This window comes from Anas acuta, chromosome 1, assembly GCF_963932015.1.
Source record: "Anas acuta chromosome 1, bAnaAcu1.1, whole genome shotgun sequence".
Taxonomy (NCBI): domain Eukaryota; kingdom Metazoa; phylum Chordata; class Aves; order Anseriformes; family Anatidae; genus Anas; species Anas acuta.
In genome coordinates, this window is record NC_088979.1 from 116233969 (window position 1) to 116254689 (window position 20721).

The window sequence follows — 20721 nt, forward strand, 5'->3', positions numbered from 1 at the left end:
CCTAACTTGTCTTTATGGGAGTTCAAGCAGTGTGTTCCAGTTCATTTTTTTGTTCCCTACTCTTGAGTTTTATGTATTCCTAGAATCCATAAGATGGAAAATAGTTCTAAGAGAATGTTTTGCCCATTGCTGTTTGTTGAATTTTTTACAGCTCTTGATCTGCCTTTTCTTGGCATAACATTGAGTCACTAGCACTGTGCTCCCAGGTTTTTCAGGGTGGCAAAGAACTTATGCTAAATTGTTCCTTTTGGAGAGTTCTTCATTTAAAATATGGACTTACCTTAATTTTTCAAGTAATAAACCGGTTCTTCCCCCTGCCCTTGTTAAAGTGAAAGTGGTAAGAGGTTAGTTCTAAGATTTTATATGTTAGTTCTTATTCATTTAGTAAAAGAGTTACTTGGCAATTAATTAATAGTAGTAGCACACAACCTCTGCAAAAGCAATCTAGTCACAACATTTCTCCATTTACTCACCTAAAAATCTCTCTTGACTTACAGACCTGAGCACCACTGATATTTTCCTACGTAAGTGGGCAGGCTAGGTGTGCAGATGTCTTAATGTAGTTTTCTTGTTCTGCATTATCTAAATTTTAAATCAAGACCAGGCAAGTAATAGGTTCAGGGGAGTTTTATTAGCTTTCCATGTGAGCATTACAATTTATAATACATCATATCTAGTTTTACCTCTGGAATGAATCTAATTTAGTACATCATGTCATTAGTAAGAACAAGCCTGATAAGTGGGCTAAACTTCCAACTAGCAATTTAATATCCTTCAAACAAGGCAAGCTAGGATGTCAATCACTTTACAGACAGTTAGGCATTGTTTCCCAAAACCAACCCGGCCCCAACTTAAACTAGGAAGCAGATACAATTTAAAGCAGGAACGATTCGTGTGGTCATTCCCCCGCCCCAGCAGACTCTATAACCGACACTTACGAAGAGCGTTTTGCCCCGTTACAGTTTGGGAACCTCTGCTGAGACCACCGGAGTCTGTGGGGATGGCAGGTGTGGGTGCGAGTCGCCCGCGCCCCACGGCAGCTCTTTACCGGTAGCCGGGCCCAGGCTGGGCATAGCCCTGGGGGCCGAAGGGGGGCCGAGTGCGGGCATAGGGGTTGGTGGGCCCGCTGGGCGGCGGGGTCATGGTGCTGCCGGGCGGCGGGGTGAAGCCGGGGCGCTGGTAGGTGCCGGGCGCTGCCTGGGAGCCCGGGGGACCGCTGTACGGGGCCGGCTGGGAGGCCTGCGTGGTGTAGGGCTGCGGGGGGAAGCTGCCCCCCGGGTACTGCTGTGGCTGCTGCCCCGGCAGCTGCTGCGGCTGCCCGGCAAAGGCGGTGGCTGGGGCTGGGGTTGCCTGCTGGCTGTAGGCCCCCGGGAACTGCTGCGCTGGCTGCGAAGGGGTTTGCTGCTGACTGTAGCCGGCTGGAAAGGTAAGGAGCACAGTGGTGAGGCACAGCAAGGAACCACGGGCGTGTGTAGCCATACATACATCTTTCTTTAAATGACCACGGTGACGGCACAAAATCACGCAGTAAGCACAGAAAAGGCAAACAATAACGAACCCCGAGGGTTCCTGCCTTTCGCACGAAAGCACACGGCCTGGGTTGGGTGCACTACAAACAGCAGAACAGCAACAGCAGAAGGAGCAGTATAAAGTAGTTCTCCCACAGCTGACAAGAACTTAACAAAAGGACGAACAGGATTTTATCATCGCATCACATTAAAAATAAAAAGTCTTCCTTGGCAGGTAAGGCAAAAATTTACCCTTTTTTCCCAACCGAAAAACTAAAACCAAGCTCTTAAGGAAACATTGTTAAGGCTTCGTACTCTTAAATCATATCTTTGGTTAAATCACAGATGTACTCAGATCTTTAAACATAGAGTTAAATATGAAAGTAGTTGTGCAGAAAAGAACACTTCAGTACAAAACTTCCATTTAAACATGTACCAAACTTGATTTCTCTGTACAAAAACAGCTTCCAAAATGATTTTTTTTCTTTTTGAAGACTTTAAAATAACAAAAAGTCCTTTAAGGAAGAAATAGCTACTTTTATCCATCATGAAACACACCTGCAGCTACTTGCAATGAAAACTCTCCATTGACTGGAATCCTGTCAGCATTAAACACCAGATACACAAATTATTAAAAGTTCACAGCCCTAAACAGAAAGAGCAAGGATTGAAGAATGCATTGGAGCAAATTTTGAACTCACCTTGAAACTTGGGGTCAAAATTTACTCATGAGACGAACCTTGGAAGGGTCCGTTTTCACTACTGTGAGTAAATAAGCACATTGTTGCCTAGTAGATCTACTGGACGGAGTGGGAATGGATCCTGCTCTTGGGGGACATGGGTTTGAAAGGAGGTAATACTCACAGGTACAACATCAACAAACAAAACCTGTTTCTGATTTGGCTAATCATGGAATAAGTTAGGGGAAATGTACTGGAGCATGTTGTGAAGAACTAGGAATGCTGAACTCACATCGCACTACAAATTCCACAGGAACTTCTCCAGTACAACTGGGGATTAGATCATGGTAAGATATTACTGGTGAGTAATTTTTTTTTTCTCAAGTTTTTAAGTCTAAACAAAGTCAGATAGACCCTTTCACTTTCTCAAGTCTAATTTCAGCATAAGTAACAAAACTGTTGGAAGTCTGTCACGGTCTTGTAATTACAAAAGTGAGATGTCTGCAGGGAACAAAGTATCACTTAGAGACTCAAATCAGTCAGCTCTTGCACAGAGCCCAGGAACAAGGGATGAGGCACAAACCTTCAGTTCCAAGTTTTCTAGGGTTCTCATCCAAGATAAACATAGGAGTTTTTTCATAAACTCTGCAAATGTTCTCATCTACATCAAAACTGATGCACTTCCACTGTATACATTGTGCAAAAAAAAAGCCTTACAGGCTGTGTTCCGAGTCACTCAACAGTATGGGAGTCTTTTGTTTGTTTTAAACAATCTACATTAAAATAAGGAATGAGAAGTGCTTGTTACCATTTTCTAAAAGTATTAAATTGGAGATTTGTTAAGGAATCCTGCTATTATATATTCATCCCTCTACTTTAGCTGGATTATGATTCCTAGACTATACTATCCATTATTAGATGCCTGCTTCTGCTAAAGTAAATAACTGGAAATTCTGCAGTCGAGTATATTTTGGGTATATGCAAAACCTAGCTTTTCTTATTTGCAGCTAAACCACTAATGCAATAAAATGGTCTCCTGTCAAAAGCAGCAGCACTTCTAGTTGAAGTATCAGTAACATCTACAACTTAAAACCAAAAAAGCCTATCACTTGAAGTTCCTCCAAAATGTAGTAAATCCTTAGCTCTTATAAACACCGTAACAACAGCTATAATTAGTGATCACACCATTAAATTGTATATATCAAGATCGTCCTAAATGCAAGAAATAGGATCCATCTTTATATACCTCCAATACTTAAGTAAGCTACATTGGAATGTTTTAGTTATTTAGTAGAATCCCAGGACTGCAGCCATTAATTAATCCTGAAGACTGCTTATGCTTCAGGTGATTTATTTCACTACTACTTTCAACCAATGCATTCTGCTAATCAATAAGTAAGTCTGTTGGGTCACAGTCAAGTAGGATTGAGATACCCAAGCTCCTACTCTAATAAAAATACACATAGCCACAGTGCTCTCTAACTAATGAGTTTTGATTCATGCCAGTCTTTACCAGAACCACAGGCACTCGGCACCCTGAGCTGCCCCACATATTTAGGAACCAAAGCTCACAGGGTCAGGTGCCGAAGGAGAGCTCGCACAGCCAGGGAGCTGCTTACCTGGGTACTGCATACCGTACTGCTGCTGAGGCTGAGGCTGAGCCTGCGGCTGCTGGGCAGGATAACCGGGCTGTTGGTACTGTTGGTACATCTGGCCTGTGGGGTGAGAACTTGTTTAGTTGAGGCCTAGCACCCGAGCTGTATTACAAACACAAGATGGAAAACATCCCAACGGTTCAAAGTGCAGAAATAAACTCACAACATGTGAATTTTTTTCTTAAAATCTGAAGGCAGCAAAGTTTGAGCATGTGTGTCACCTAATTACCAACTGAAACTAAATTACAGATTTTAGTTTCTGAACCATACCATTCTGTAGACAAAATTAATACTTCAGTTTGATGTGAGGCTTACTATTTCACATCTTCAAGGGGTATCAGCAGCCATACAGTGTTATTAGCACTACACTGGTGTGTAACAGAGCAGGAATCTTTATATGGCTTGATAACTGCTCCAGAACTTACTGCATAAACTGAAGCACTTCAAAAGTTAAGCATGTCTTCAGATTGTCTGTTTATATTAGGTTTTTAAGACTATTTCTGTACCAAAGTAGTGTAAGCGGAGCGGTACATCATTCTGACCACATTTTCTAGACAGGTCATCCATCTCTTAATATCTGACTTGCTGCAAGCCACATTTTCTTAAGAGACCCGGGGGTATACTCCCTAAAACAAAAATAAAACCATACATTCTTAAGATCGGATATTCCAATTCAATGCTAATTTTCCTTAAGTTTACTTTTTCCATTTTCTTGGCAAGTAGAGGCAGAATATTTGTTTAGACAACCTATGGGCCCTGCTTAGGCTTTATGCTTCTGCTGTTTTTCATTTTAATAACATTCACAGTCAAAGAACAAAACTAATTATCTGTCAAGCTAAAGCTTAGCTAAACTGAAGCAAACTTGGAAACTTTACTACTATGAAGTGTTACTGTACCATTATTCATCCTGTAAAGACCAACAGACTGTATAACTGTAAACTGTATCTTCTGAATTGCACCAACACATTTAACAACAGCTCTGCTCCAAGTCCTCCCACATCCCTGGGAGTGCTGCTTTAGCAGAGCTCCGTATTTCCTTTTAACTCTGCCTTATTTGCAGCTGAAGCAATAGCATTTTATATTCCCACTAACCATTCACATTTGTATTTGGTACACAATTATCATGAGATGAAAAGAGTACTGAGCACAAGGGCTGAAGAGAATTTAAGCCTGTTGCCTTGATAGCTAAACAAAAAAAAATCCACAAAAACAATAAAAAAACAGTTTCTAATTTTTAAAGCCAGATGTTAGAAGCTCTGGGAGGCCCAGCAGGAGGCTGCCTGTCTCAGGTAATTGCCTGTAGGCTAACACAGAGACCACACTGGCACCTGGTGGAGACATCAGGTAACACTGCGTTTCAAAGGAAACTCCCTGAGCACTTTATACAACATAGCTTATGAAAAAATTTGGAAGCTGATAATTTGATACATTATCAAATTTTGGTGCGTGACTGCTATTTGCCATATGTATACAGTGGATGGTGTCAACTGCTCCCTAGTACTATCTGTATGATCAAAGCGTAATACGGACCTCCAATCTCTTCCCAAGAACTGAACCAACCTAATTTTATCCAGAGTAAAGCAAATTTAGTAATAAAGTATTTCTCTCACAGAATCACCTAGGTTGGAAGAGACCTCCAAGATCATCGAGTCCAACCTCTGACCCAACACTAGCAAGTCCTCCACTAAAGCACATCACTAAGAAGTTCAACATCTAAACGTCTTTTAAAGACCTCCAGGGATGGTGACTCAACCACTTCTCCGGGCAGCCCATTCCAATGCCTAACAACCCTTTATTACAGTACAATAATAAAAAATTGCATAAACTACAGACTAAAACCTTCATTATTTGCACAGTTATGTTTTTACATGCAGAAAAAAAGGCCTTGGGCAAAGGTATAGCACAGTTTTGTGATTTTTGTTGTTTTTAGAATTATTATACTTACTTTGACACAAATTTAGAAACATTATTAAACCCACTCCGATACATGAACTTTGACGATTTCTTTCCTAAGATGAGTTTTGCTGAAATAAGTACTTTTTTTTAATGTGACCCAGCCACTATGGCGCAGTTTCACTGCTTCTTTCTTCACTAGGAAGTAGTTTTTCCTTCCTTTGTGTTAACAGCGATTCAGGATTCCAACCTACTGCTGCTAGTGCCTTTATGAGTTTCACTTCATTGTTTCAGTTCTAGTTTAACATCAACACTTAAAAAAAAAATCTAACTTATTTCATTAACGATCAGAAGGTGAAACTCATAAAAACAGAAGTTCAGTAACTGAGAAAAAAATATTTTGAATATTAAGTTTTCTGGCTGCTGACAGAAGAACCTGAAGAATCGTTTTCCAAAACAACTTTTAGGAATATCAGACACCAAACAGTTATTGCAGCTCTAAGCCGTGACGATGACTCTCCTTGTCTCATTTGTATCACTCTGAAATTCTAAGGGAACTAAGCATTAAAAGCTGCAAGCAGCAAACCAAGTGTTTTTATACAGTCCACTTCAACCAACAGTTTTCGCGTTTGCTTAAAAACAGACCTAACTACACGTTGCTCAAATCCTCTACTCAGTAACCTTCAGCCAAGGTATTTCAAGTGACTGTGACTCTGATCACCATCACCAATGTCTCTTATATTTGCCTCTGCGTTGTATCAGTAAAGAAAGTAGCAAAGGGAACAACTGTATAATGTACCTCGTACGGAGGTACAGGTACCAAACCAAGTCATTCTACAGACGGTTTTGTCCTGATCTACGCAGGTCTGTGCTCTTAGAAAACTTCAACTGAAAATGATGCCCATATGTAGCAAACATCTGAATAGGTTTATTTCTAGAAGTCAAACAACATATACATGGGCATAGTCCAAAGACTATAAATCAAGCCCCTAAGCTTCACAGGAGAGCCAATTTACACTCAGAAGTTCTGCAGGAAAACTGCAATGCATACATGAGTATTTAAGATTTCACCTGGCTAACAGAGCCATACATACAATAATAATACCATAATGGCTCTGTTTTGTTAGATAGAAATGATCAGTAAACGACATCTTGAACTCATACAAAACAAGCCAGAAAACTGTTGGTTAAGTGAAAGCAACTACAAACATTCCTTGACACAACACACGGAATATGATCTAAGATCTTCTGATAGCTTTATAGTGCAGCATATTATAAGTTTGCTTCACAGGAAAATGAGCATGGATGCAAGTAGAAAATAGTGCCATGAAACTCCTACTCTTTTTACATCACCTACCCTTTTAAATAAAGGTACTGCTCCACCTGCCGTTTATATATTGAATAGCATCTGGGAGAAAAGAATTTCTGCCTGGTGGGACAGATCAACGCGTACTTTGGTATCGATTTCGGGTCTGCTAATTCAAAGTGGTAGCTACTGACTATGCAGATTCAGACATCATGATCTGTGTCTAAAACAACAGAAAAAGGTGCTGCTCACCTTCCACCTGACCCGTCTGTGGCTGTGTTCCGGGGTACGCTGGCTGCTGTGGCTGAACACCAGGGGGGTGGGCAGCAGAAGAGGAGGAAGCGATGCTATCTGGTGTTCCTGATCGCTCTTCTGCAGGGGCACTGGGTGGTCCTAGAGGAGCAAGGGCAAAACACATTAAATGAAATGAACAGGGAGTTTGAAATAAGAAGTCTAATACAAGTCTCTTCACTTGCAAAGTGTTCAGTATTTTTTCCAGTTTTCCATAGATTTACATCTGAGAGTGTCAGGCCTGGCCTAAAACTAATATATTTGCACATCTCATATCTCACTTTAAAATATTTCGGGGGGTTTCCCACCTGCCTAGGTCAATCACTCAAATTTCATGCTTCAGAAGAAGGTGACCCATTTTGGGGATAAAGCCCCCCACAACAAGATGTTTTCCTGCAGCTTCAAGCCTAACCTTGCACACATGCACTGAAGACTTGCTACATTTGGATAAAATACACACCTAATGTACCTATTATTCTTCACCTGGAACAAAGATGCAAAGCTGCAGGAAATTATTCAAATGCAACAGTGTTTTACTATAGCTCATATGGGCCCGGGCAATGAAGGGCTTTACCAACAGTCGCCCAGCATGTGAACAGAAAACCTCTAAGGAATGGTTTAAATGTGCATACCCAGACAGGGTATGGCAGCTTTCAGCCTGATAGCAATAGCCTTCCCTTGATAATTCTGTAACTATTCCAGATACTGAGTAGCACCCAAAGAAAACATGGAGACAGAGATTTCAGTTTTTATTTTAAGTCAATGAGTAGTTTTAAGATAGGCATGTGAAAAGGTATACTAAAATTAAATACAAAATATTTTTCTAGAAACAAGGAGCTTAAACCCCTATCTTTCCAGCTCTTAGCTTTATCAGTATAATGCATGAGACACTACTTTCAAAGTTAAGGAAAAGTATTAGAATTTCTGCAAATTCACTTTCTGTTATTATTATTATTATTATTTATGCAACATAAATATGCATCCACCAAACACTTAATTGCATTTTCATGTTACCCTTACTAGGGAAAAATGAATGAAAGCTGCCCACTTCTGGTTTTGGCTTTAAAGCTACAACTTTGCAGTTATGCACATAGAAACGTGATTTCTCCTATCTTGCTTAAATCGTCTTTTGTGACATTCATTGTGCATTCAAAGCATGTGCAAGTCAGTTCAGTCTATCAAAAGAATTACAGAGACATGGAGACCTTACAATATCACTGATGCTATGATGAATATGATGAAAGCAGTAACTGACAGTGAAGCTTTGTAATAAAAGACAAAAACGCTCCTTCAAAAATTAACTCCAATTTCCAGCTAGTTGTACTTCACAGCCTACTCTAACACTTCATTGTTCATAAACAGTTCATTTTAAGTTTCCACATACCATCAAACCTTTGCCTAGCTTGTGAAATAACCATGCTGTGACATACCCAAAACATTCCATGCAGGACAAGATGACTGAAAACCATATTAAATCATATAAACACCACATAAAACTTGATCTACAATCAAGAGTACACAGCAAACCCTGTTAACAGCAGTTTTGTTTTAGGTAACAAGGCTCTATTAAAATTTGCCGGAATCAAGCAGACTTCGTGAAAAAATACAATCTCTATATTCTTCATCGCACTCCCTATTACATCTTATATTTCTTTTGTAATTTCAGTCATCCTAAGTTGACTGTATTGATTTAAACACAGTTCATACTAAAACGTTTAGCATTCTGCTACAAGTCATACTAGTACTAACAGTCATGCAGTTAGTCCTTCAGGATAAACATAATTCTGACAAGTAGGTTATTCCTTTCTATTAAGAGTAAAAAAAAAAAAAAAGTTGACACTATTTACTTTTGAAATGTACAAGAGAAAAGGCAGGGTTACGAAAAACATTCTGACTGACCCAAAGAGCAGAAACACAAGCCAAGAACCTAAGCTGAACTGCAAGATCAAACCTTAAGGTAGAGGAGTGGGTCCTGCTTTTCATCACTGGTAGATACCATTTAAGTTACTCTATAAGAGTTATTTTAGTAGTAGCTCTAAGTAGTTCAAATAAAAAAAATATATTAAGCTATTTTCTACTAAGCTAGAACACCAAGCTACAACCAACAGCAACATTTAAAGATTTTGTATACAAAACTTAGCAAACACAGTTACAACCCCTTAAGGTATCCCATTTTAGAGTTCTGAAAATAGCCAACACAGAACACAGCTTAATACACCTAAAATACAAGTCCTTTATTGCCACTGATTACTCAAATCTTGATTTGTCAACAGGTTTTGCTTTTGTTTTTGTGAGATGTGTTCTTACCTGACACCTGATCATCTGTCAAGCCAAATGCTGACATGACATTCTTGCTGATTTCATCCTGGTTTTTTAGCGGATCAAATGCAGACATGCTTGCTGCTATAACTTGAGTAGATGGCTTAACATTAGCATCAGCAGCAGCAGGTTTTTCTTCCCTCCCATCTACAGCATCTACAAAGCAAAATGCCCTGTTATTAATTCTTGAGAATTCAAAAAAGAAAAAAAAAAAAATCGTACATACATATTGTACTACATCAACTTTGAAAATGCATAGTTTAAAAAAGAAACTGTTTTAACCATTGAAATGCTTGTGTTGCACTCTATGATCATTACTCTAGCCGCCTTACAAATGGTTTATAACCCAAACCCTCAGTATTCCACTGAAATTAGTAACCGCTTGTATTGTCGGACCAGGGGTTGGATTTCTTGGTTTTGTTTTAATAATAACGCAAGCAGTGTTTGTTTAAAAAAAAAAAAAAAAGAAAAAGAAAATGCTGGAGCTGCTTTCTTTCCTCTTCACTCAAAACACTGCACTTCATGACCTTCTGTCATTATTTTCTGTGTCCAATCTTACCCAAAAATTTGTAGTTAAGCACAGAGGTATACTTTTTACAGTACAATGGCCCTAAGCAAGGAGAACAGTGTCTTAAAATTGGGAAAAAATGAGTTCCTTCCCCATTTCGCCCTCCCCTATACTCCTTTCCCACCCCTACTCTGCACCCTTGTGCTGCTTACCCTGAGACAGCTCTGATGCTGGTCTGAGCTCAAAATGTGTAGATTCAATTTCCTAACCTGGCAAAAGAAGTAAATATAATTTTCGCTGAATTAGCTTTTTACTGTTCTAGTGAATCAAACTTGCTTAGCAACATGACAAGGATAAGCACCAGAGCTAGCCCAAAGTAAGCAGTGGGAGCACTCAGCTGGGAGCAAGATCTTCCCTCACCAGCAACAGACTATTAATTCAGCTCAAAGCCTGACCAAAATATTGTCCAGGCTCACAAGCATTAGTTACAGGTTTTCATATATTGCGACAAAAATCATACTTGTGTTATTTCTAACTTAACTAACTGCTTTACTCCAAATAATCTGAACATGGGTTCTGCCTCTGAAATAACTGAAGCATTAAAAACTGAGCAACAATCAAGAAATGATCACAACCAATACTCAATATTCCATCTTTCACTTGGTTAGACAGCACACGACTCTGCAAATCAAGCCAGACAGTTCTTTGCCAGGCTGCCTACCACTTTCAGGCAGATTAGTGGAAACCCCAGGTTCAGCTGGTGGTTCTAGACAGTCCAGCAAGCGATTGACTTTATTGCGAAGTTCTATCAGCTCTCGACGCAGGTATTTCACCTGATTAGATTCTAGGGGTCTTGGTTGTCCATTAACTGCAAAACAACAATTACATACATTTAAGGCTGTAGTAACATTTTGCTATCTAGTTTCATGCTTTTAGTTTTATTCCCAACTTTTATTTGCTTGTAATATCACCGTCCTTTGTGAAGTCTGGAGTGACACACACTGAGTCAACAGAGACTAAATTCATTCTGGGGCTTACTGTTACTTTAATATCTCATTTCAGCATAACTAACATTACTGAGTACCAGAACTGCAAAGTAATTTTTGCAGAAAGTTTCTCAATTTTTGTTTGCTCAATTTCCATGAATATACCCTGAACAATACAATTTGTACTTGTATTGTGGAAAATTTGGCTGTGGAAATCTGTTCCATTAGACAGTGCCTGTACAACTAAGGCAGCACACACACCGCTCCCACGATTCATCAATAGGTTCAGTCTCTGGATTAAAAGCTGCTTGCTGGTCCTTGGAACTACGTACTAAATTGCCAATAACAGCTTGAAAACAAATAATAATTGTACTCAAAGGGAAAAGGATAAATGTTAAAATCTATTAAGTTAGAAGCAATTAATATTACTTCTTAATAGCGTACTAGCAACACTGCAAGTTTATCACCATTTACAATTTCTCACACACCTGTGAAGAAAACCCCACAAATGCTAGAGTGGAACATAACTCTACAGAAGAGCAATTGACCATATATTCTTGTATGCCAAATAATTTAAGCAATCTTATAAAAAGAAAGACAGTTTCAATTTCCTCTAAGTTCAGATATCAAATGAAACAGCAGGAGAGAAAATAGACTTCATATTAATGTAGTATTTTTAACTTACTGATTTCATTCTTCTAAGGTGACAATTATTAGTACCTTCCAGCCAACTTCACCACCTGAATTGTAAGGTTATTTAAAAAATAAAATAAAATGAAAAATCTTCTATACTTACCAAACAATGTCAGCTTAAGTATCCTACTGCACTGAATTGCAAAGGAAAGATCTGAGCTATCAAAAATTGTTATAAGATCTCCATCTGAAAAGAACACAAAGAACACAAAAAGGTTCCATTAAAGCAAACCTATTAACTACCAGTCTTCACACTAGGGCAGAAAGCATTATTTCATCACTAAAGCATAACACTCTGTACTTGAATCTGAAGCTACTAAAAAAAAGTCACCAATTAACACCATCACAAAAATGGCACCAAAATGGCACTCCTTATATGTATGAGGAGAAAATTGAAGGCACAGCAGTAGAAAACGGAGGTTTTACTCTCTCATCAGTGAGGCTTAGCTCTCTGTTTCCCTATGCTACAATCAATTAGAATCAGTCACTGTTGATTAAAAAGCATCTGCAGTAACTTGGGTAGAATTATTTACAGAATACAGAACACTTCTCGAGAAAAATGAAGACCACAGAAAACATTTCTGTAAAATATTATCGCAACAAATCAGACTTGTGCATAACACAACACAAAAATGTTTATTATTTTAATGCAAGGATCAGCACACAGGGAAATTATGCACATAAGTTAAGACAGAATTATGACTGGCTTCAAAAGATAGCCTTCTGACATTAACCCTCTGAAAGGGAAGTTCCATACAGCTCATCATTCTTTGGTATCTGCATACAGGATGAAACACGATAGCTAAGAATTCACAAAGGCCAGCATGAGAAAGAATGATGCTGCCAGTTAAAATTACACGCTTGTTTCAAGTGGCTCCAGAACTCCACAGTTCATGAACAGTTCCTAAAAAATAACAAGAGCGTTTACTCTGATTTATATGAATTTATTTCTGGCACTTGTTTTTTTTCCTCAGGCACTGGGTTTTACTACATATTCAAGAATCTTCAGCAGGACAAACATGCGTAATAGAACAATTCCCTTAGTTCAGAAGCTTGAAAGATGCCCAATTTGAAAATAAAACACAGCTTTGTAAGGCAGTAACCACATTGAGAGTTCTTTGCCCTGGTCATTAATAAAAGCATCACATTGCCTAAGATAATTTAAGAATATGCTTCCTAAATCTCACAAAGCCAGAGACTGAAGGAGTGGGATTTAAAGTTTCCTGGCCTCTCTAATCAAGTATGCAAGTTTGAAAAAACATAACCTATTATTTAAGGATTATGGAAGTTTGATGAAGATATGACAAAGCCACAATTTTTACACAGATGTTAAGTGGAAAATCCCATATCCAGGCCCGAGTTAAGCCACCAGCTTCACGTTACAGAAACAAGAAACAAAGACAGGAGGGGGTAGATGAAGCATTCTTACAAATACTTAAAGAATGTGCACATGTATTCTGAGAGTACTCAGATCAAGGACATAAAAGTAGGAAATCATTATAGCCACTTTAAAATATCTGCTCAAAAAAGATGAAGACTTCCTCCAGTTTTGGAGGAATAAGTAAAACTGAAATAGATATACAGTCTATATTCCAACCCTTCTAATGACTGAAGCATATTTAAAGAAGAATCTTAACCTAGGTGAAACAAAGTCAAATCAAGAATACCATGATCCTCATATGACAATCAAAGTCAATCCCCAGTTCTGTTAACTTTTTCCCTAATCATTGCAACTTCCTCTGATATTAATATTGTTTATACGTTCTTAATAGTGATCATCATCTAGGATAATAAATTCCATGTCACAGCAGAAAATTAGTACATTCTGAGACAGAGAAAACTAAAATTAAAAGCCTGAACCCTGTAGGCTGTGGAAGACAACCAAAGAATGAAACTGCAATTACAATCTTCATCATACACATTTATCATCTTAAAAAAAAAAAACAACAAGCAAACACAAAAACGGAAACTTATACTTAAAGAACAGATAAGGATGTAAAAAAAAGGGACTGGAAGCTTTAACCAAATGAAAAAGTATTCATCGGTTTTACCTTTTCCAGAAAGGAAAATAAAACTTTCATCTGATAAGAGGAAAAACAAAACCACTGCAAATCCACTGAGCTCTCCCCTGCTGGAGGTCAAGATCTCAAAAAAATAGCTCCTCATTGCATATCAATTTTGATGAGAAGCAGTCTCTCTCAAATCTCTATAAACCTAAAAAACTACCTTGGAGTCATTCAAAGTGAAATCTTCTTGCTTAGACATATGAGCAAAGGTTACTTGACATTTGAGGTACCACAGACAGTGCTGCTAGTGCCACTGAGAAAAATGAACCTGAATGCTTCAGTAATGTAGCACTTGTACTGTACACCAGCATAATTATTGAAGTCTTTGATCTGATTAAGAGGCTTTGGATTCTATTATTCTATCCAGAGTTTGATGGTTATATAATGAATACCATCCCTCTCTCCCAAACTGATTAACTTACACACTGACATTTGAAGAGAAAAACCCCTGAGAACCACAACAATCATTCCAGATGTCTCAAACAATGCATTTTTCATAGCGTGGAAATGAGGAAAAATTACTTTTAATAAATATTTCAGATCAGGTTAAATTTTTTTCCCCATCTTTACTGACAGAGCAGAACAATCAAGAATTACTACCATATAAAATAATTTTAAGTCTTAAAAGAGTTTCTGTTAAATCATACATATTAATTCACTTCTCGCCTTCCAGCCCACTCTACCACTGACAGCATACAAAAAATGGAGTGAATGAGTAGACAGCAGAACAATCTGTAATGCCATCAGCTTCCAGGAACAGGAAAAAGTGAACTTTCAGATAGCTGCTATCTCAGAAACTCTGGAGGAAATAATACGCTAAGACAGCATGCATACTCACAGAAGATAGAGCTTGTACTGATTGAATCAAATCGTTTTGAAAGAAATCATCTGCATTTGCCAACAGCATTTTGGACAATTTTGAAGAGGTAGGTTTTGCAATTTCTGTCCTTAGATAAATCATATCAGAGCAAAAGTAGTAGTTAAACCTCAACAGTAGTAATTAAACCTTACCTTCATCTTTATACTTTATTGTGACTTCATCATTGCTGAGAAGTTTTCCTCTAAAAACTCTTTGCATCATTAGCACTAACTCATCATACGTGATATCCTCATTGTGGATAGGAATTCTCCTAATGTCTTCGCCCAGCTGAGCTTTGATGATCAGCTTCCCGCTTAAGTCCAGCTGCCCATTCATGGTGGCTCCCTTATCACCTACAGACCTGTTAGCAACAAAACATTAAAAACATGTTTTAGAAAACTAAATTGTTAATTATTTTGTGTGTCTAACGAAAGTTCAGGAGCTTTCAATCTTTTGAAAGCAACACAGTTAGGAAGCTCTCTGGAGCACCTCTCAGACACGTTCTAAAATACGCTCGTTTCACAAACAATAAATTAAACCATACTTTAACTGAGCTCATGCACAAAGCAGAACTCTGAAAGATCAGATTCTACATTAACAGTTACCACAGTTCCCAGCATTTGTTCTTTAAAGACTTTTTATAAATCAGATAGCTTGTAAGTGTGTGTGACAAACAGGAATTCCAACCTTGTTTTTTTTTTTGTTTGTTTTGTTTGGTAAGATAATCAGCTGTTAGCTGTAATGAAAAAAAGCTGAAAAGGAACCACTGTCCCAAAAGCAAATCCTCGGGATACATGCATACATCACTCTCAAGGAAAGTGGAGTTGTAGCCAAAGTTCTCAGCCTTACAATATCATATTGGTTACATTACAGCTTTACTACATTTTTGCATCCCATAATTACGATAACACAAAGGGCTTTTTAAGAAAGGACTGCTAGAACAAAGCATCATATTTCAAAGACTATAGGTGGTAGGGTGGTTTTATTAAGAGAATGAAGTTGAATTTAAGAGAACCAGGTTGTGATGCCCATCTGTAAAAAGGGCGGTAAGGAGGACCTGGGGAACTACAAGCCTATCAGCCTGACCTCGGTGCCAGGAAATGTGATGGAACAGGTCATCCTGAACACAGTCATACAGCATATGTGGAACCACTGGGGGATCAGGGCCAGCCAGCACGGCTTCATGAAGGGCAAGTCCTGCCTGACCAACCTCATCTCCTTCTATGACAGGGTGACCCACCTGGAGGATGAGGGAAAGGCCATTGACATAGTCTGCCTAGAGATCAGCAAGGGCTTTGACACAGTCTCCCACCGTATCCTCCTGGAGAAGCTGGCAGCCCACGGCTTGGACAGGTACACGCTTTGCTGGGTTAAAAACTGGCTGGACGACCAGACCCAGAGAGCAAGGGTGAACGGAGTGACATACAGCTGGCCACTGGTCACCTGTGGTGTTCCCCGGGAGGCGGCGCTGGGGCCCATCCACTTTAATATCTTTACTGATGATTTGGATGAGGGGATTGAGTGCACCCTCTGTACATTTGCAGATGACAGTCTGCCAGAGGGCAGGAAGGCCCTGCAGAGGGACCTGGACAGGATGGGTTGATGGGCAGAGGCCAATGGGATGAGGTTCAGCATGGCTGAGTGCCAGGTCCTGCACTTTGCCCACAACAACCCCATGCAGTGCTACAGGCTTGGGGCAGAGTGGGTGGAAAGCTGTGCAGAAGAAAAGGATCTGGGGGTGCTGGTTGACGCTCACCTGAACACGAGCCAGCAATGTGTTCAGGTGGCCAAGAAGGCCAACGGCATCCTGGCTTGTGTCAGGAATAGTGTGGCCAGCAGGATCAGGGAGGTGATCGTCCCCTTTATTCTGTTATGGTGAGGCCACACTTCAAGTGTTGTGTTCAGTTCTGGGCCTCTCACTACAAAAAGGACATCAAGGCCCTGGAGTGTGTCCAGAGAAGGACAACAAAGCTGGTGAAGAGCCTGGAGCACAAGTCCTGTGAAGAACGGCTGAGGGCACTGGGGTTGTTTAGTCTGGAGGAGGCTCAGGGGACACCTCATTGCACTCTGCAACAACCTGAAAGGAAGGTGTGGGGAGCTGGGGGTCAGGCTCTTCTCACAGATAGCTAGTGATAGGACTAGAGGGAATAGCCTCCAGTTGTGCCAGGGAAGGTTCAGGTTGGAAACGAGACATTTCTTCTCAGAAAGAGCAGTCAGGCACTGGGATGGGTCGCCCAGGGAGGTGGTGGCATCACCATCCCCGGGGGTGTTCAAGGAGGGGTTGTCCCTTGTGTTCAGGGATGTGGTTTAGCGGGTGATATTGGTAGTAGGGGGGTGGTTGGACCAGGTGATCTCAGAGGTCTTTTCCAACCTTAATGATTGTACGAATTGTACATCATTTCATATACAAATGAAGATCTGCACATCAGTTTTATTATACACCTGATCAGAACATGTTGATGTTTCCTCTCTAGAAAACAAGGCAGAAAACCTATCAATTTTTTAAATTTTATCCAAGATATTCTAATGAAGAATTGCTCTTTAAAAAAAAAAAACTGATCATTAAACCACACATTAGCTACTCGTTAGGCTCATAGCCACAAAGTTGTTACACAGCATACGTTGCCAGAACAGCTAACTACTTTTTGATGCTTTAAGTGAAGTGGACAACTACTTCAACTTAAAAGGAAGTGCAACAAAGACATCTTGGGTCCTAGAGGTACATTGCATACATGGAAAAATCCATCTTTCATTCTTCATATATAACAGTTTAAAAGTTACCACTTGAATGAGACACCTCTCTTGTTAAAAAGAAAGGGCTTACGTTTATAGATAAAATAGAAACTAGAGAAGTTACAAAGCAGAGGAGTGAAGTATAAACTAGATTGCTAGTCAGATATCCCCATCTCTTCACTGTTTTGGACAAAATCAATACAATAACTCTAGAATGAGGAGAAATTAAAGCAGCAGTTATCTTTACATCTAGGGTACAAATATGGGAGAGGTTAGGAGCACAAAGCCCTACGCATCAAAACTGACATTTTCAAAACTGCATGCTGGCAAGCACGTTGTTCTTTCTCCTGTGTAAGAAGAAGTATCGATAGTGATATGCAAATATTTCTCCCTTAGCTTTGGTCAATTTTTCAAATACTACATTGAAAATTACTGCTCTCCTACCAGACATAAGATACTCAGCTAAAGCCATACCCTCATGTATCTATATATATATATGTAGGCCTACTATTTCAAGGACAATGGTCTGCTTTAAAAAGATGTAGTATGATGCTATCTCTGGATTGCAGCTCAGTTTCTAGTCCCTGGTAATTAAGTTCATGTAAAACAAACACTTCATCCAAATCCCTTCATTTAGCCCAGCTGACATCCCAAAGTAGGAACAAGCAACTACCAAACAAAACTCATTCTCCTAGTGGGACATAACAGGAGGTAGGTGGATACAGATAAATTCAGTCTAACTGCAGAGAAAAGAGACCTGCAATCCACACAGAAAGGCAGCAGATGAAACGCTCTAACGAAATGGTGAAGTTCATAATATTGTTAATGGTTGCTAATCATGTCCCCTGAGTCTTGGCTGCAGGTGCATCAACTCAGTCTAGTCGTTTCAGTTCTATTTTGTTTCAGTAGAAGTTGGTTGTAAAAACATAGTTTTTTTGCAGAAGGTTTTAAAAACATTAAGTACTTAAAAAAATAGCATCCATATACAGATCTTCTTTCACCTCCTTCCCAAAACCATAAATTTATCATTACCTTGTCTGTCTTACTGATGTTGGATTATTGGTTAAACTTCCCACCTCACTTCAGGACAGAGTTAGGATAAGCCGCCATGCACTATCAGTGGCAGAAAACAGGAAGCTGCATCAGAAAGAAAAAGAAATACGTTTATTTACTGTCAGACTTCCTTAGAGCTATCCACTTCAAATTAATCTTTTACACTATAGAATACTTTAACAAACAAACACAACTAAAAAAAGCTACTCTGTTATCCCTAATGTAACAATCATACACTTCTGAGTATTGTGGAGTTTGAGGTTCAGCTAAAATAGATCTTGAACAAAATCTTTAATTTTGTAATATATAAAAAAAAAAAACAGAACTAAACAAACATTCCAATTTCATGTAAGAGTTCCTAACAGTAACATGCTCCTTCCTAGGACAGTGACCTTCCCCAGCTGTCTGAAAGTACTCATTGATACAGCCTCCATCTTGAAACCCCAGGTTAGGTTAAAGAAACTAGACTTGCGTGGATTTAGCATTATAAAAACCTACAACTCCATCTCCTAGTTTAAGGCCGATGCCTCTAGGACATTTAGTAGTGTGTCTTCCAGAGAGCATTAGGACTGACTGCCAGCAGTAATGAGTACGAATGCTTCTTTGCCACAGCGAGAACCACTGAACTGGGCAAGAAGGAAACGCAGTCAGAAAAATACAGCACTTAAAAATATGATCTGCCCTCAATTTAGCTTCAGATTCTGTGTTTTTCTGCTGGAAAGCCTGCAACAAGCTGCCTGAAGTTTATGCAGGCCATGTGTTTCTCACACAGGTGCTTGTTGTCCAGAGCTACAAAACCCTGATTTATCACAGAAAACAACCCGATGTACAACACAACTCCCTCCCAGATGGCGAGTGTACTCTACTCTGTATTTTTGTCCTTCTCTCTCATACACACGTGGAGAATCTCAAACGTTTGTGATTTGACTTTTAGACGATTTGCTGCTAAATAGTAGGGAAAAGGAAGTTCCTCTCACACACACCATTCTGGGCTTCCCAGCTCTCTTCGTTCAACTCAAGATGGAAAAAAGAGAAAGGACAGGCATGAGGAACACAGGACCGAAGCATCATGCAAGCAAGCCCCGGAGAAGGGACAAAGCCTCTCCAGGTCTCACTCGCTCCCAAGAGGAGAGGGTACGGCGCTGTGACACACGGAGCAGGACGAGACTACCTTTGTGTCTCCTGACTCACACTTCAGGAATTGAGTAACCCACAGAGAGGGTGCTGCTCTTCACCTGATCATGCCGCAGCTCCACGTACAGCTTACAAACGAGGGGCAAATCAGTGGCCACATCAGGCATGGAGAAAACCCAGCTAGAAGGGGCTGAACGTGGAGCTCACTCAGCTTGCCTCCCGCCTTGTTTGAACAGGTTATATGGGCACTGGTTATAGCATTACGGTGTAATTTACGTGGAACCTGACGGCGGTAAGAGCAGGCCCTCACTGCTCCTTCAGACACCCATTTTGGCGGACACCCTTGAGCTGCCCCGGCCTCAGAAAGCACCGTTCGTTCCTTTGTGCAGGGAAGCTGGCTCCTCTACCAGTTTTACAGAATTACACCGTCCTAATCACCAACCTCACACCCAGAAACCCGCTGTACGCCTATTAAAGGCCGAGAAAAGGCACCGGGAAGGCATTTAGAGACGCTTTTTTTCGCTCCAGGCCGCGGGAGCGCAGCGCCCTGCCCCTTCCCCAGCGGGCTGAGGCGGCCAGGCGGATCCCCCACGCGAGGCCATTTTCCACAGCCGACACCCCGAGACCACACGAACACGGCTTTTAGCGGATCCCACCGCGGCATTTGCTGTCTCAGAGACGGTGAAGATGAAAATTAGAGCCCAAACCACGCCTTCGGCGCTTCCCTGCCTCAGGAAACCCGCTCCCCCCAGCAGCCACCCCCCTGCCCTCCCCGGCTACCGCAGCTCCCAGCCCTCACCCCCGCTCCCCACCTCTCACAGGGCTCCCCCAGCCGCCTCCCCGTCCCCTCGGCCGCCCCCCGCTCTCTCACCCTTCCGCAGGAGCCCCCCGAGGCTGCCAGGGCCCGGCCGGGGCCACGCCGCCGCCGTACGTGGCAGAGGGAGCGGCGGGGCCGGCGGCAGGGAGGGACCGGGGGGGGAGCGGTGCCGGGCCTGCGCATGGCGCCCGCATGCGCGCTGCGGGCACGGCCGCTGAGG

The 20721-nt window shown here is 40.7% G+C and overlaps 1 protein-coding gene across 3 annotated transcripts; it reads right to left on the reverse strand.

Annotated features, from left to right (window-relative positions):
• Window positions 1-612: 612 nt before the first annotated feature.
• On the reverse strand, window positions 613-20702 carry TFG (trafficking from ER to golgi regulator). 3 transcript variants are annotated; one of them, XM_068695775.1, is made up of 9 exons: window positions 20556-20692; window positions 18530-18634; window positions 14917-15125; window positions 11943-12026; window positions 10882-11028; window positions 9641-9808; window positions 7295-7435; window positions 3808-3903; window positions 613-1418 (listed from the first exon to the last, which is right to left on the reverse strand). In XM_068695775.1, exons 3-9 carry the CDS (start codon window positions 15098-15100, stop codon window positions 1045-1047), a joined length of 1194 nt encoding a protein of 397 aa, XP_068551876.1. In that variant the 5' UTR covers window positions 15101-15125; window positions 18530-18634; window positions 20556-20692; the 3' UTR covers window positions 613-1044. The 3 variants fall into 3 exon arrangements, with proteins under 3 accessions (XP_068551876.1, XP_068551868.1, XP_068551872.1); XM_068695767.1 differs by lacking the exon at window positions 18530-18634 and having other exon boundaries at window positions 20556-20701; XM_068695771.1 differs by lacking the exons at window positions 3808-3903; window positions 18530-18634 and having other exon boundaries at window positions 20556-20702.
• Window positions 20703-20721: the final 19 nt, after the last annotated feature.